The 17,002-nt window shown below is 33.3% G+C and overlaps 2 protein-coding genes across 3 annotated transcripts in view; one reads left to right on the plus strand and one right to left on the minus strand.

Moving 5' to 3' along the window:
• LOC115875498 (beta-alanine transporter) overlaps nucleotides 1–17,002 on the plus strand; it is a 934,216-nt gene that overhangs the window by 479,183 nt on the left and 438,031 nt on the right. The window lies entirely within an intron of this gene.
• Nucleotides 12,344–17,002, minus strand: part of LOC115875501 — a 30,220-nt gene continuing 25,561 nt past the window's right edge. The window contains exon 7 of the mRNA XM_030890975.1: nucleotides 12,344–12,640. Coding sequence (XP_030746835.1) covers nucleotides 12,450–12,640 — 191 coding nt within the window. The 3' untranslated portion in view covers nucleotides 12,344–12,449. The remainder of the gene's footprint in view (nucleotides 12,641–17,002) is intronic.

Consider the following 17,002-nt stretch of genomic DNA (forward strand, 5'->3'; position numbering starts at 1 on the left):
TTTTTATAACTACTACTGGGTAAATGAATTTACAGTATAGTATGACTTTTTTTGAAACTTTAGTGACAAACGGAAAGTGTCAGCGTGATTGTTTGGCATTTTTCGATTTTATATCAGTAAAATACTAAATAAACTATTCAAAACAATTATCGCATATTTTCTAAAAAAAATATTTATTTGAAAAATAAGACGCCTTGAATTCTCTGACATTTTAAATAGCTTGGATACTGTAAAGGAGGGAAATATTGGAAACAATAAGCCTTCGCGCTGACATGCAATTTTTAGTCGACTATTTATTTGCAAAAGTGAAAACAATACATATTTATGTAGCCGATTGATCGACTATTTTATTGCATGTGAGCGCGGCTCCGTAAGAGTATATTTGTTATAAATCTGCAACTAAACAGTCGGCCGACTAAAAATGCAATCAAATATTCGGATTATCGATTGGTTCCATAAGGATGTATTGTTTTACCTTTTGCAACTAAATAGTCAGCCCACTAAAAATTGCATATCAGCGCGTTTAAGTATAATTATCCCAAAAAAACTCGCAAGAGAAAAGCAGAAAAATTCATGTTTCATTTAAAAATATGTAATAGAAGTTGTCTCGGTGGCCGGCCGTAGCTCCAGCGTTAAGTGTGTTCGATCCCTAGCCAGTACGGTCGCTTTATTTATTTAAATAAAAATATTTATTTATCTAAATAAAGCGACCAACGAGCCGCCATGCGCCACCTCAAGGAAGGCAATGGCAAACTACCTTGATTTGCCTTGTACAGCCTCTCATATAGTATAGTGCCGTTCGGATTCGGCAATAAATTGTAGGTCCCGTGTACTTGAGAAACACTGATGACACACATCACAAGTACATGCGAGAGGTAGCCGATGCTCTATATAGAGTATGGCACTGTAAGACGAATAGTAGTAGGTAGTAGGTAGTAGTATACCGGATGAGTCTCAGAAGTGGGTCACCCCTATAACTTTTTTATTTTTTTTGAGATAAAAAAACAAGATTTCATATGTTAGTATATGATATAAATTAGGATTGATTGACGTATTCAATTGTTTTCGGATTGACGTATTCAACTGTTTCACCGGAAATGACTACAACTTTTGATTTTTAAATGGTACCCTAGGTATTTTTTTAATTTATTCGATAGAAAATGAGACTCTGAATCGAATGACATATCATATGTCAACTCTTGACATATTCGCTCAAATAAAATTTGTATTTTAAATTCCAATCTGTGATGAGTGCCACGGCTGTGTTAAAAACACTAATTTTTAATCAAGGAGCCTTGGAAAAATAGATGTGATCGTCTAATGTTCTTACTGTCTTGTTCCGGCCAGTTAAAAAAAGCCCAAATGGCATTTTAATGATATCTCAATTTTTTCAAATGAAACGAAGGTGGCTCATGTTTGGAAAAAGCATTTTTTTACGAATAATTTGATAGCCCACACTTGGTATTTCGAGTCAAATTGTCGTTATGAACCTCATGTTACAATTTCAAATAAACCATATGGGAAAATGCCAAAATTGACATATTATATATCATTCTATCAAGAGTGTCATTTTCTATCGAATAAAGTAAAAAATACCAAGGGTGCTATTTAAAAATCAGAAGTTGTAGTCATTTCCGGTGAAACAGGAACTGACCGAAAACAATTGAATACGCCAATCAATCCCAATTTATGTCATTTACTAACGTACCAAATCTCGTTTTTTTTCCGAAAAAATAAAAAAATTATAGGGGCGAGCCACTTTTGAGACGCACCCGGTATACCTATGTCAATTTTTTAAATAAAGCATCAACTCTTTTTAATACTCAATAAAAAAAATCCATATGTAGACACTATTATAAAGAGATTTACTTGAATTTTTATTAGTGAACTGGGGGCGGCAAGGGTCTAGGGTACAAAGTTATCTTTAACGTGGTCTTACAGATATTCCCTAAATTTAAAAATAAAAAATTGTAGTCATTTCCGGTAAAAAAGAAAGTGGCCGAAAGCAGTTGAATATGTCAATCAGTCCTAATTTATGTCATATACTAACATACCAAATCTCGTTATTTTATCTGAAATAATAAATACGTTATACGGGTGAGCCACTTTTGTGACGCAACCGGTATAGGAGTAGATTTGACTAGGATGCAGAGCGCAGTCATCAGCGTATTGGTGTTCTGTGATGAATTCTACACGTGTTTTTGCCCTGAGTCTTTTTTATGTTGCACATCTCTCTTTCCTGCATTTTTCTGTTCACTATAATAGGGAGCGCTGCCATGAATATGTTGAATAGGAGAGGCGCTAAGACGCTTCCCTGCCTAACTCCTGTGTTTGTTAGAAATGGATCGCTCAGCGATCCATGGACAGTTGTAGCATAACAAAATCTGGACTAGTTGTAGCTTTACAGCCTAAGCATACTACAATACAGGGATACCGGACACTCTGCTATGTGTCCGGAGAGTAAAATAAAGCTTAGAAAGCTGCACAAAATCAATAAACATCTCATAAATTATATTAAAGAAACACGTGAAAAAAATTTGTTTTTCTAAAACATCAAACTTCAAGAAATTGTCAAACTTTCCTTTAGTTTTCGAAAGTGAATTGTGTCCCGTATTTCAGATTTCAAATTAGATTCAGCACTCGACAACAAAATAACCTAATAAGTTTAGTCTTCGGCATTTTCCTCCTAAATTGCCTTCAACTTTAATCCGTCTGGAAGAAAAACCTTTCAGACCGAGTTCCGTCATACTCGATTCAATTTCCAATATTTTCATTTAAATTTATGAGCAGTTTCCTCCACTTCTTACTTTTTTCTTATAAACAGCTTTTAAGTTCTCGCGTTTTTCCGTACTTATTCGTTTATATTTGCATCCTTTTGAAACAAAAAGTGACATTTAAATGTAAAGCAGTGTCGTTGAATATGCTTTAAGCTATAAATAGAATATTGTGTTATGAAAAGTTTTAAACGCATGATGCAGAACTGAATAGAACATTGTTTACAGTGCTATGCGTTTGATAGAAAAATAGAAGAAAATTGAGTTAAAATTGTTCGCTTCAAAATACACGACAGAATCGCATGCAACTTTATAAGGGGTAAACTATCAAAGTCTTTTGTTTTGAATTTCTCCTGAAGAAAATACTTCGTAATAACAAGAACTTTGAATACTGGGTGCGTCTCAAAAGTGGCTCACCCCCTATAACTTTTTTATTTTTTCAGATAAAATACCGAAAGTTGGTACGTTAGTATATGACATAAATCAGGATTGATTGACGTATTCAATTGTTTTTGGTCACTCCCTGTTTCACCGGAAATGACTACAACTTTTGATTTATAAATGGCACCCTCTGTATTTTTTACTTTATTCGATAGAAAATTACATTCTGAATAGAATGACATATTATATGCCAACTTTTGATATTCTCGCTTAATAAAAAATTGTATTTTAGATTTCAATCTAGAGTTGCAGTTCTATGTTAAAAACACTAATTCTTAATCAAAGAGCCTTGGAAAAATAGATTGGATCTAATGTTTTTAATGTCCTGGCCAGTTAGAAAATTTTCAAATCGTATTTTTAATCATATCTCAATTTTTTCAAAAGGAACGAGGGTGGCTCATTAGCATATTTGGAAAAAGCATTTTTTTAATAATTAAAATAATTTGATACCACACACTTGGTATTTTGAGTCAAATTTTCGTCACGAACCGCAAGTTATAATTTCAAATAAATCATAAGCAAAAATGTCAAAAGTTGGCATATGATATGTCATTCTATTCGGAGTGTTATTTTCTATCGAATAAAGTAAAAAAATACCGAGGGTTCCATTTAAAAATAAAAAATTGTAGTCATTTCCGGTAAAACAGAAAGTGGCCGAAAGCAGTTGAATACGTCAATCAATTTTAATTTATGTCATATATACTAACATATCAAATCTCGTTTTTTTAACTGAAAAAATAAAAAAGTTATAGGGGTGAGCCACTTTTGAGATGCACCCGGTATATAAAATCCTTAAGTGACTGACATACTGATTAATCACGATCCTGCTCAAACCACGTAACATAAGAAGCTCAATTTTGGATACAGGTTGATTCTAGGGTGTAGAGGCTCGATAAGAAGGGATTTTTCGAAATTCCAGTTCCAAGAGGGTGAAACCACCCCTCAAATATTACAATATTTTTTTATTTAAAGAACGGTCAAGTTTCTGAAAAAACGCTTAAACACGTATATTTTATTTTGTTTTTTTACAAATTTTTGATTTTTTAAAAAGTCATACACGGTGTTCCAAAAAGTTGGGTTATTTCTTAACCACGATTCTGCTTAAACTGCTTGACGTAAAAGGTTATTTTTGGCAAACGGATTTTTCGAAAGTCAAATTCCAACGAGATAAAACTACCCCTCAAATATTACCAAGTTATATATTAATCTCGCCATACTGTTTTTTCTCATGCTGACATAAATGTGAGAAAATTGTATCCAGTTTGTATGTTAATGGAAATTCTTGCTTTGCTTTATCATCACCATTACAAATGATTAATTCGACGCGAACGAAGTCGCTGGTACACGCTAGTTGTTTAGTATAAAATAGAAATAGTTCAGAACATAATTGAACTATTTTCTTTTCAAGCATTTTCTCTTTTATGTTTTATTGTCCTACTTACTAAATATCGTATATCTAGAAATAGTAAGCAATTATTTTCATTTTAAATGGTAAATTTTAGAGGACGGGTGAAGTTAATATGTTTCTAAACTGTATTTAATTATTTATCATTTTTATTTCACAGAAACAAAGTATTATCCATATAACAAAGACAATGCAGAGTAAAGATAGCCGTAAATAATTACCTACCATATCATAAAGCTTTTGAAAAAAAAAATTGTCTTCGAAAAGTTACAGATAATAGTTATTTTTTCCAATCCAATTTTATCGTCATGTATAAAACAATATTTTTTCTCATAGCGAGTTACGTTTTAAAAGATATTCAGAAATTATTACTTCAAGGAATTTATTATGAGTAGAAAAAATATTGTGCTGGGTTGGCGTTGGTTTCTATGTAATTTGACAAATAAATGAAGCCGTCTCTTTAGTTGTCAGTTTTGAGTCAATATTTTTTAATTACCTTTCGTGTCGATTGCTGATTGAATTGGAGCCAGAAATGGCTCAAAACGAAATAAGTAAATTACCAACAGATATTCAGGCTGAGGCGACAAACGCCATATCCAAACTACTTCCATTTAAATCCCGAATAACTTATGAAAAGGAATACATAAATTTTCAAAAATGGAAGCAATTAAAAAAACGTGCGAGAAAATATAAAGTTTTTAACCTATCCCCGCTATTAAAGTATCATTTAATCTACCCTTGCGGTTAAAGTACTAGTTTATCTACTATTTTTGATAGAAGGTAATTTTAACAGTTGCTATAAAAAAACTTTATAATTCACCATTTTGCATCTTTAACAGACTAAATTTAAAGTTGTACACTCACCACGTACACCGCACGAAAAACGGGCACCTTAAAATTTGCATGTAATTTAAAGTTTAATATGTATATTATTTTGTTCTGGTGGGTCAATTTAGATGATTTTTTAACCAATGTATAGCTAAAATTATGCTTTTTAGTGTCTCTTTCTAAATTAAAAATGAAGTTTTCTCCTATCAATTATAGGACGGAAAACCAAATGTTGATATTTTGGTGAAAGTTTGAAACACCCTGTGGAGTAAGTTAGCAATGCGAGGAATTTAAAAATCATTTGATCATCTAGGTACTAGGTATCTTTTCTCGATAGTTTGTATTTTGATTCATCTCAATATCTTTATTTTTATTGGTGATATTCGCTTTTAAATAAGACACTAACGATCTACAGCAAGTTTACCTTTGATTTTGGGTTCTCATAGTTGCAAAAACGTTACAGTAATTAGAAGAAATGTTGAACACATACACCTGGGCATACGAGGTTTTGGGCTTTAAGCTGAACATCGATAAAACTAAAATCATGTGCAGTCCCCCGGAAAATCATAATAATGCTATAAAAATTGGAGAAGAGCTATTGGGATATGTAATGGAATTTAAATACCTCAGTAGTTTAATTTCGGAAAAGGCCAATATCGACTCTGAAATTCAGCACAGATTAGCAGCGCCTCAAGAGCATTCTGGAAATTAAAATACAGGGTTTTCTACAATCATGATTTGAGCACAAAAACGAAACTGGCAGTATACCGAGCAATATTCCCTACCCTACCAGGTTTGGAAGCGAATCCTGGGTACCGTGCCGCCGATACATAAACGCATTAAACAAGTTGCAACAGAGACACCTTAGACAACTGTTAAGAATCAAATGGTACCACCATGTCCCAAACGTGTCGGTTCTTGAAAAAGCCAGCTGCGAAAGTGCCGAAGTCATGATTACTAAGTCCCGCTTAAGATGGACTGGTCACGTATGCAGGATACAAGAAAACCGCCTACCGAAATCTCTTCTTTTCTTCACGGTGAGCTTGTAGACGGAAATAGGAAACCGGGTGGACAACTCAAAAGGTACAAGGATATTTTTCATTTCCATAAAAACTTAAAGGGGATAAGCATGCAGAATCAGTGGGAGAAAGCAGCACACAATAGAAGGCAATGGAGAAGAATTATAAACTCAGTTAACAACGCAAACCAAAAAGTAAAGAGGTAACAAAGTCTTGAGATTTTTGAATGTCGGAGTGCGAAAGAGAGATGACATCACGTATCGGGATTTTCAGTCACAGAAAAGCTCATGAAAGGAAACGCCTTGCGTAATCATCTTCTTATGTGTGTCAAATACTCGTCAGCGGGTAATGGCAGTAGTAGTAGTCTAGATTTTATGTACAATACTTCCCTAGTATGATCTTACAGTTCAATGATCTGATCTGATTATTTATTAGAAGGGGAGGAACTAGCTCTAGCATATAGTTTTTTTACTTTTAAGGCATATGCTAAAGAAGCATTGGACTGTTATATTTCTTGTCTTCGAGGTGTTAAAATTTTAAAGCTTGGTAAAAAAATGGAGCTCTTTCAGCCCCATCTACATTCCGAGTCTCGACCCCCTCTAGTTCACACAGAGCCCGAGTTACGACACTCCAAAGACCCATTTTAACTTCCTCCTTGACTTACCACTTTTTTTCTCGCTAGCTCGCGAGTCAAGGTTGTGTCGTGCCCAGGCCATGTCATGTCATGGCTTTGAATTTTTACTCCCATCTCACGTAAAGAAGGTTCACTTCAAAAATAAAAATTGGCCAGGTGCGAGTCGGACTCGCGCACTTAGGGTTTCGTACCATTGATTATCTATACAACATTAGACACTATATTATTATAAACTTCTTTTCCGATTTAGCTGAAATTGAATGCGCGTATAAGTAATTAAAAAAAATGAAGAAACACATTACTAAAAATTGTATTAATCAATAATAAATATGTAAAAAGTAAAAATAAATATGTAAAAATTAAACAAAAAACGATTAAAAAAAAGTCGCCTTGACTAGGATTCGAACCTGTCTTACTACGGTTCCAACGTTATAGCAGCGTAAAGTCCTAACGCTTTAACCACGCGGCCACCCAGGACTTGAAAGATTCTATGTAAACTTCTTACTTAAAAGATAATGTTTAGTGAAAGTACTTTTTTATTTATAAACATTTATTTAATTCTGTTTTCAGTTTTGTTCTTATAGCGGCAACATAGATACATTATCTGTAAAAATTTCAACTGTCTAGCTATAACGGTTCATAAGATAGACCTTTGTGACAGACAGACGGACAGCAAAGTCTTAGTAATAGTGTTCCCGTATTTACCCTTTGGGTACGGAACCCTAAAAATGAAAAAAAAAAAATGTTTATCGTTTTATTTATTAACTTTACAGGAATCAGTTTTATTCAAATCAATAAAAAATAACTTTTACCAAGAAGACATGGAATGTACTATTTTAACATTAAGAAAATATATTTTGGCCGAAGAAGCCATAGCTTCTTTTAAATTATATTTTTCGTCATTATAGTATAGTACAAAATTTCTTGCTTGTTATCGCTTTTATGTCCAGCCAAAAATGACATTTCCTACGAAATAATTGGATGTCTGGCTGGAACACACACAATGGAGCGAAGCCAGACTGAAATTGACAGATTTTTGAAGAAAAAATTGGAAGCAAAATATTTGCATACTCCTTTTATCGCCTCTTGGTGTAGAGACGATAAAGAACGTGACATTTTTATATTAAAATTTTAATTTAAACTTCTCATGGTTAAAAATTTAAAGAACATCATTTTTATACTTTTTCTATAAAAAAAATTGGGGTGGACTACCCTTATCACTTAGGGGTATAAAAAATAGATAATAACCTATTCTCAGACCTACTGACTATATAAAATTTTATCAAAACCGGTTAAGCTGTTTTGGAGGAGTATGTGACACAAGAATTTTATATATTAGATATGGAATCTTTATTTTTACAATATTTATTGTCACTATCTACTTAATACCTTTTTTTAATATACTTTCCACGTTTTAATATTTTATACTGGATGCGTCTCAAAAATGGCTCACCTCTATAATTTTTTTATATTTTTCAGATAAAAAAAACGCGATTTGGTGTGTTACTATATGATATAAATTAGGATTGATTGACTATTCAATTCTTTTCGGCCACTTGTTCCTTTTTCACCGAAAAAAATTAAAACTTTTGATTTTTAAATGACACCCTCGTTATTTTTTTACTTTATTCGCTAGAAAATCTCTGAATAGATTGACATATCATATGTTAACTTTTGACATTTTCGCTTAAAACAAAATTGTATTTTAAATGTCAATCTAGAGTCCTATAGCTGTGTGTTAAAAACACTAATTTTTAATCTGCCTCTTAATGTTCTTTTTAATGTGTCTTATTCTGGCTGGTTAAAAGATTTTACGAATAATTTGGTACCACACTTGGTATTTCGAGTCAAATTGTCGTTCTGAACCGCATGTTATAATTTCAAATAAACCATATTCGAAAATGTAAAAAGTTGACATATGATATGTCATTGTATATCTATGTATATACACTGTATATACATTTTCTATCGAATAAAGTAACAAAATACTGAGTGGTGCCGTTTAAAAATCAAAAATTGTAGTCATTTCCGGTGAAACAGGAAGTGACCGAAAACAATTGAATACGTCAATCAATCCTAATTTATGTCATATACTACCGTATGATCGAATAAAAACGGCGTCAACGATGGCTATGAAATGAAGATCGCTGGTCATTCTATATGCAAAATGATATGGGAAATCGATCGTCATTTCCAAGCCAACTGAACGCCGTTTTTTTTCGATCATACGGTATTATACTAACGTACCAAATCTCGATTTTTTATTTGAAAAAATAAAAAAGTTATAGGGGTGAGCCACTTTTGAGGTGCACCCCGTATATAAATTGTTACCAGCCTTTTTATCTAAATTACAATCAGTATAAGACATTATTTTTAGCTTCTGAATACTCACTTCGGGATAATCTGCATAGAACAATGACTATAAAGGGTTTCCTTCCCCTTCTAAATTCCCATTATTACACGCTTGTGCACCCTTTTATGCCTTGATTCAGATAGATAAGATGAGTGAGAAATACCATACTCTCTGTATTAAAGTTGTATTAAGGAATTAGTTGTCTTTGTTCAATTTTGATGTTATACAATGTCAGAGATAGGCGACTAAGGTAGATAAGACTATTTTTAATTCCTGGTTTGATTTATATTAAAAATGACAGAATAATAACATTTAACTTGTTGCTCTCATGAGTCTGTAAAATTTGACATTTAATATAATAAATGGTTATAATCTAGATTTATTGACTGAATTTTGAAAAACTTTATTAGGAAAAGTTGTCTCTATTAATTTTAAATAATTTTATTACAATTACAATTTTATTTATCTACAAGAAACAATTTTCGTTTTACAATAATACAGGCTCTGGCAAGTACACCCATTATTGCCTTTTTGGCTTCATTTCTGATCATTTTAGATAATCCTAAGATAATTTTAAATATGTATTGATAGTTTCAGATATATTAATAAAGAAATAAAAAAAGATATTTCGAAAATTACCGCAATCCGCAAAATTATTAAAAATTTTGAAATACTTTTAGTTTTTTATTAAAAAGGCTAAAAAAATATTTTTTTATTTTCTTATTAATATCACTAAAACTATCGTAACATATTTAATAATATCTTAGGGTTATGTAAAGTGATCAGAAAGGAAGCCAAAAATGCAATAATATACAAGGTGTTCCGTTTAAAAGAAATTATCTAGTTCCGCTCCATTTTTTTGGACCCCAACCCCAACTCTTTCTTTTAATAAAGCCTCCTTAAGAATCTATTACGCTTTACTTTCGGGTCGCTCTTAGGGGTCGGGTAAAGCGGGTGTGTGGCCGAAGGAAATATATAAAAGGAATATGCCTAAGGTTTAGCCCGATCCTGTCGTGTTAAGTCACACACAAAATTCCAGACACACCTGCTTTAATTAAGGCTTGATTAAGGTTTACAGAGCTTCAGCATTTGCCATAAATTAGCGAGCAATTTGTCACAAAACCATATAAATTATATATCACTTTAATCACAAAACTTCAATCTATTTCCGGATTTTCAATATTTTGTTGATGTTTGACCACCAAAATCTTAAAAATAAAGAAGTTGTCTAAAAATGTGCTACAATACGGATATAGTATAGTCAGTTTTACATATAACGTTAATTGCTGAACGTTTATTTTGCTACTTTTTCGATCTAGTGAAATGGACTCTTAAAGGGCATTTTTGTAATATGTCACCATGACTAAACTTAAACTTGGCGATACACAGTTTGGACTTAGGAATGGACGCGCGAGCCTCTTTTTACACTAAACGTTATTACACAGCGATGCGGGGACATGAACGTCGATATATATGCCTGCTTTATAGATTATAGAAAGGCCTTTGACTGTGTGTCGCATCAAAAACTTGCCGAGATTCTTAGAACCAAAGGGGTGGATGAGGGGGACTTATCACCCAGTTATACTGGAACCAACCTGCAGAGATCAGGGCGGATGGCGGAACATCTGATGAAGTAGCAATTAGGAAGGGCGTCAGGCAGGAGTGTGTATTATCCCCACTCCTTTTCAACATCTACCCCGAGGCGGTATTCCGTGAGGCACTAGAAAGCATTGAGGATGGTATCAAAATCAATGGTACCCTGATCAACAATATTCGCTTCGCAGATGATACGGTTGTGCTGGCTGGCAACATTCTACACCGTCAAAACATGATGGACTGCATCGTAGAACATAGCATAGCATTCCACATCAATGTTAACAAAACTAAACTTGTATTTTCCAAAACACCGGGAAAGACTGTCCTCAGAATTAACAACAAGGTAGTAGAACAAGTATCGTCCATAAAGTATCTAGGAGCCCTCGTTAACGACGCTTGCGACCCCAAAACTGAAATTTTAGCTAAGATCGAACAGGTCAGACGTACTTTTGCTTCCATGAAAATCCTCTTCTCCAGGCGAGATCTAAGCCTCGAACTGCGCAGATGTATGCTGCGTTGCTACATCTTTTCAGTATTTCTCTACGGCTCTGAGAGTTGGACACTCAATCAGACATTGAAAAATCACATTAACGCTTTTGAGATGTACTTGTATCGTCGTATGCTGCGTATATCCTGGATGAATAGAGTGACAAATGAGGAGGTGCTCAGGCGGATGGGCAAAGATAACTCCTATCAACAGTGAAGGAAAGGAAGTTACAGTACGTCGGTCACATCATGAGGTGTGATCGATACGAGGTGCTCAGACTGGTCATCGAAGGCAAAATTGAAGGCAGGAGATCAGTGGGAGGAAGGCAAAACTCCTGGCTTAAGGATCTGCGTCGTTGTTCGGAAGAACATCAATTGAAATTTTCAGAGGTGCGGTTTCATGCACCATCATAGCCAGTTGGATCGCCAACCTCCGAAGGGAGACGGCCGGCGGCCTAAGAAGAAGAACAGAGCATTCTAAGCTTCATATGTATCTAAAGCTCATCGGATTGACGGACAAAGCCATGTGTCGTGTATAGAATTTTGTCGATTTGAAGCAGAGACGACAGAACTTATTTATTTTAGGTCAGTGACAGCCTGCCAAATGTGCGTTTCTTTGTATTAAGTAACACTAAGCCATATATTAACAAAGATCTATTTGGAGGATTTGAAAAGGAAATTACTGGAAAACGTTACCTAGCACTCAGAAGAGGATTACAGTAGATCTGAAAAGATACCTGTGGAAAAAAAAATGCTACGGAAATATATATTATTTCGATAGATATAATCAATGACATGAGAAAAGGCAACTTTTAACAACAAACATTTATTATTACATTAAACAAACTTTCCATTTAAATACATTTACTTAGTGCATTGTTAAACCTACTAAACTAAGTGTGCGTCTAGACATTTAACACACGTACTGGTTCAAATTAAATTTTCCGCTCAAGTTGTTATAGTTCCATTCGGAGATGCCTTTGCCTTTGACTCCATTAATTTCACAAGTTAGAAACCTCTCGTACATCTTCACCACTTCATTGTTGCCGACGAAATGGGAAACAGTAAGATCGTATTGAACTTTGCATTCATAGATCACGTCACCTAGAAATTAGAGAAGGGTAAATATACCGGGTGCGTCTAAAAAGTGGCTTACCCCTTCAACTTTTTTTATTTTTTCAGACAAAAAAACGAAATTTGGTATGTTACTATATGACATAAATTAGGATTGATTGGACGCATTCAATTCTTTTCGGCCACTTTCTCTTTCACCGGAAATGACTTTTATTCGATAAAGAATGACACTGAATATAATGACATGTCACATGCCAACTTTTGACATTTTTGCTTAAAATAAAATTATTTATATTATTTTAAATTTCAATCTTTTTGGGGTCTTGTCCTGACCGGTTAAAATATGCTCAAATGGTATTTTTAATCATATCTCAATTTTTTCTAATGGAACGAGGTTGACTCATTAGCATATTTGGAAAAAGAATTTTTTAAGAATAATTTGGTACCACACACTTGGGACTTCTAGTCAAATTGTCGTTATGAATCGCATGTTACAATTTCAAATAAACCATATTCGAAAATGTCAAAAGTTGACATAATATGATATATCATTCTATTCAGAGTGTCATTTTTTATCGAATAAAGTAACAAAATTCCGGGGGTGCCATTTCAAAATCAAAAGTTGTAGTCATTTCCGGTGAAACAGGAAGTGACCGAAAACAATTGAATACGTCAATCAATCATAATTTATGTTATATACTAACATACCAAATCTCGTTTTTTTATCTGAAGAAATAAAAAAGTTATGGGTGAGCCACTTTTGAGGCGTACCCGGTATATATGTTATGATGTGCTTAATGGGAAATAATAAATTAATATCAAATATTATATATCTGTATCTTCCTTTCGACTTTATTTCTTAATCAAAAATACAGGGTGTATAACATTTAATAAATGATGAAAAAATATTTAATATTTTAAGAAGTTTGATATGACGTTTTCAATTGTAATATTTATAACAGTGGCGGCAAAATTTTAATTTCGTCAATTTGTCCCGCCCCTCTCCGAATTTACATAATATCCTAACCCAACATATTAAAAGTATAGCTCAAGAATATTTAGCACAAAATTATAGCAAAAATCACAGGATTCAACGTTATAATGATTGACATAATGAACAAATATATGTTTCTTTATCTCCTCAGATGCTAATTTTTAAGTACTTTGATAAATAAGGTAGATAATAATAGGTACCATGCAGTACGTCATTTATGAGATTTTATTCCATTTTTATTTATTTACTTAAACTTAAAAATTGGTAAGTATATAGACTCAGTGAAGTGAAGTGAGGTTTTTTTGTCAATCTTGTGGTAGTACTGATTGACCAAATCATTTGGAATGATCATTTATTTATTATATACTTTTTCTATTTCCTTCTTAATATTTTGATTTTTTTAATTCTTTTTCTAAGTAAATTTATTGAAATAAATAAATCTAATGCATAAGCTATACCTATTCTGCTTATATTCTAATCATTGAAATTTTGATTGATATCGAATTATACAGGGTGGCGAGTCATAGACGACGCGGTTTTTGCACGGAGAACAAAAGTTTATATTGAAGTGAAATTTTGTGAGATTGTGTAAATCAATTTAAAGCATTTTCTAAAATTATATGGAGTTCTACAGGGTGTTCCCAAAAAAAGTTACACATCAAAGTTATATTTTTTGTAATGGAATACCCTATATATTAATTGATTTTTGGATTCTAGTAAAAAAATAAAGGTTTGTTTTATTAGAAAAGTATATGACTAAAATGTATAGTTTTTGAAATACATTCACAGACACGAAAACTGGACACCTTAAAACTTTGATGTATTTTAAAGGTTAATATATTTTGTTTTAATGGGCCGATTTTGATGATTTTTTAAGCAGTGTGTAGCCAAATTATTTTACGTTTTAGTATATTTTTCTAAATTAAAAATGAAACTCTCCATCTGTTAATTATACGAGAGAAAACACAATGGTGAGAGTTTGAAACATCCTGTGAAATATGTTAAAACAGCAAGAAATTTAAAAAACAATTATCATCTAGATACATCCTTTCTCGATGATTTGTTTTTTGGTTTATCTCATTAGCTTTATTTTTGTTGGAAATATTGGCTTTTGTAGAAGACACTAAAATTTTTTCGTAATGTTGGGCCTAGTCAACACATCTAGTAAATTTTGGTCCCGAAGCAGCCCTTCTTGACATAAGATTTGCTTCATTTAATCTTCTTCTTGTAGTCCGTTAGTTAATATAGGGTGGTCCATCGAAAACGTTCCGCAAGGCATAACAGTCAGGGTATTTTTTTTTTCGAAAAATCCAAAAACACGTCAATATTGTTTGCGAGGGGGACAACTTTTGCCCCAAAAATTATTGCAAAATCTTCAACCCTCTAAGCGGGGGTGTCATCCCTCAACTTTTTTCAAATGGGAAGGGGGGTCAAGTGGCGTCGCAATGAAAAGGGCTTTCTATTCTCTATATTTCCCCGCTTCTTTTTTAAAAATCGGTCAAGTCATTTTGAAAATATGAAAGACTGAAATTTGAAAAGTACTTTTTTTGCAAAAAACGCATAAATTGAATTAATTAAAAAAACTTATCTTAATAATGAAGAAAATGCTGAAAATGTTGCCCGTCAGCCTCCATACAGTAATACAAATTATTTTCAACCCGTTCTAGAACATTCTGAAGAACTTGCAGGGTCACTTCGCAACAAACATCAATAATTTGTCTTCGCAGGTCTTCTAATGAGGCGGGTGGAGTGCTATACACTTTACTTTTTATGTGTCCACATAGAAAATAGTTTAAAGGAGTCAAGTCGGGTGACCGGGGAGGCTACTCAATTGCACCCCTTCGTCCTATCCACCGAATGGGAAAGTTATTGTTTAAATAATTCCGTACATTTTGAGAGTAATGTGGAGGTGCACAGTCTTGTTGAAATATTAGTTCCGCTTCAACGTATCCAGGATTGTTCTCTATGATGTCAGTTAGGGCTGGGTCGATGGTATTTTCCAGTAAATCCAAGTACATATCACCTGTTAGATTTCCAGGAAGAAAAAAGGGACTCACAATATCATTTCTAAAAATACCAGCCCACACGTTCAATTTCTTAGGGTTTTATGTGTGCACCTCGTGAAAAACCCTGGGGTTGTCCTTAGCCCAGTACCGACAGTTGTGCCGATTAACTACACCTTTCAAAAAGAAAGTACACTCTACCTAACCCGATCGTCCATCCTTGTGGCAAGTGAAAAAATGCGTAAACATCTAGAAATAATAAGAAAAAACAGCAAATTGGTCGTAGGAATTTATCCTTATCATTTACTCTGATAAATGTTTAAATAAACTTTTCAAATTTCAATCCTTCATATTTTCTCAATGGCTCGACCGATTTTCAAAAACGAAGCGGGAAAGTATAGAGAATAGAAAGCCCTTTTCAATGCGGTACCACTTGACCCCCCTTCCTATTTGAAAAAAAATGGGGGATGACACCCCCGCTTTGAGGGTTGAAGATTTTGCAATCATTTTTGGGGCAAAAATTGCCCCCCTCACAAAACAAAATTGACGTGTTTTTTAATTTTCTGAAAAAAAAAAATTACCATGGCCAAAAAAAAATTACCAAGGCATAACCTTGCGGAACGTTTTCGATGGGCCACCCTGTATATACGTTTCTTAAGTGCAATTCATTATCAATTTGAAAAGTTGGCAAACGGCGGTTTCTTAGCGACAAACTTACAATAAGTCGATCGTATCGATTAGAAGTTATCATACAAAGGTCTCTGGACGTCTAGATTGACGTTCTCATGGACTTGGTCATAATTCAAAAACCACTTAGTATACTCTATGGTATTAAGATATTTTTGAAACCGGAATTTTATAGCAAATTCACTGAACTAAACAAATATAGATATATATTTGACTCACCCTGTACATCTATAAAAATATTTTTGAAATGTGAACTACCATTAAACACATATTTTGTAAAAAGTTTGAAGTGCAAATCTCAAATAGGAATCCTGATACAGAGCTTTTCCGGAATGTGGAGCCATCTTGTATGTATGCATTTACATGTGTGTTTATTTGCATATTTACATGTGTGTTTATTTAAATACTAAAGTGAAAGCAACGAATTTAAATGGGTAAACTTTGTAATATATCTTATTAAAAATACAATGCAAGTTTTGTAAAAATTCGTTCACAGTAAATGAATTCCGAGGTTTGTATCCCATAAGGGCTTAAAGCACTCCACTATTATAAGTATGAGCTGCTAATTGCGGAAAATGGCGGAGTTCCAAACCGCTTTGTTTCGCTTTGCAACTGGCATTCTTGACATAAAATTTTAATTGTCACATTTGTATCTAAATTAGATAAAAAAAAAACTTTTAATAAAAGTTGCATGAAAAGTCTTGTAGA

Source organism: Sitophilus oryzae, unplaced genomic scaffold (assembly GCF_002938485.1).
Source record: "Sitophilus oryzae breed Bouriz unplaced genomic scaffold, Soryzae_2.0 scaffold_1389_pilon_pilon, whole genome shotgun sequence".
Classification (NCBI taxonomy): Eukaryota; Metazoa; Arthropoda; class Insecta; order Coleoptera; family Curculionidae; genus Sitophilus; species Sitophilus oryzae.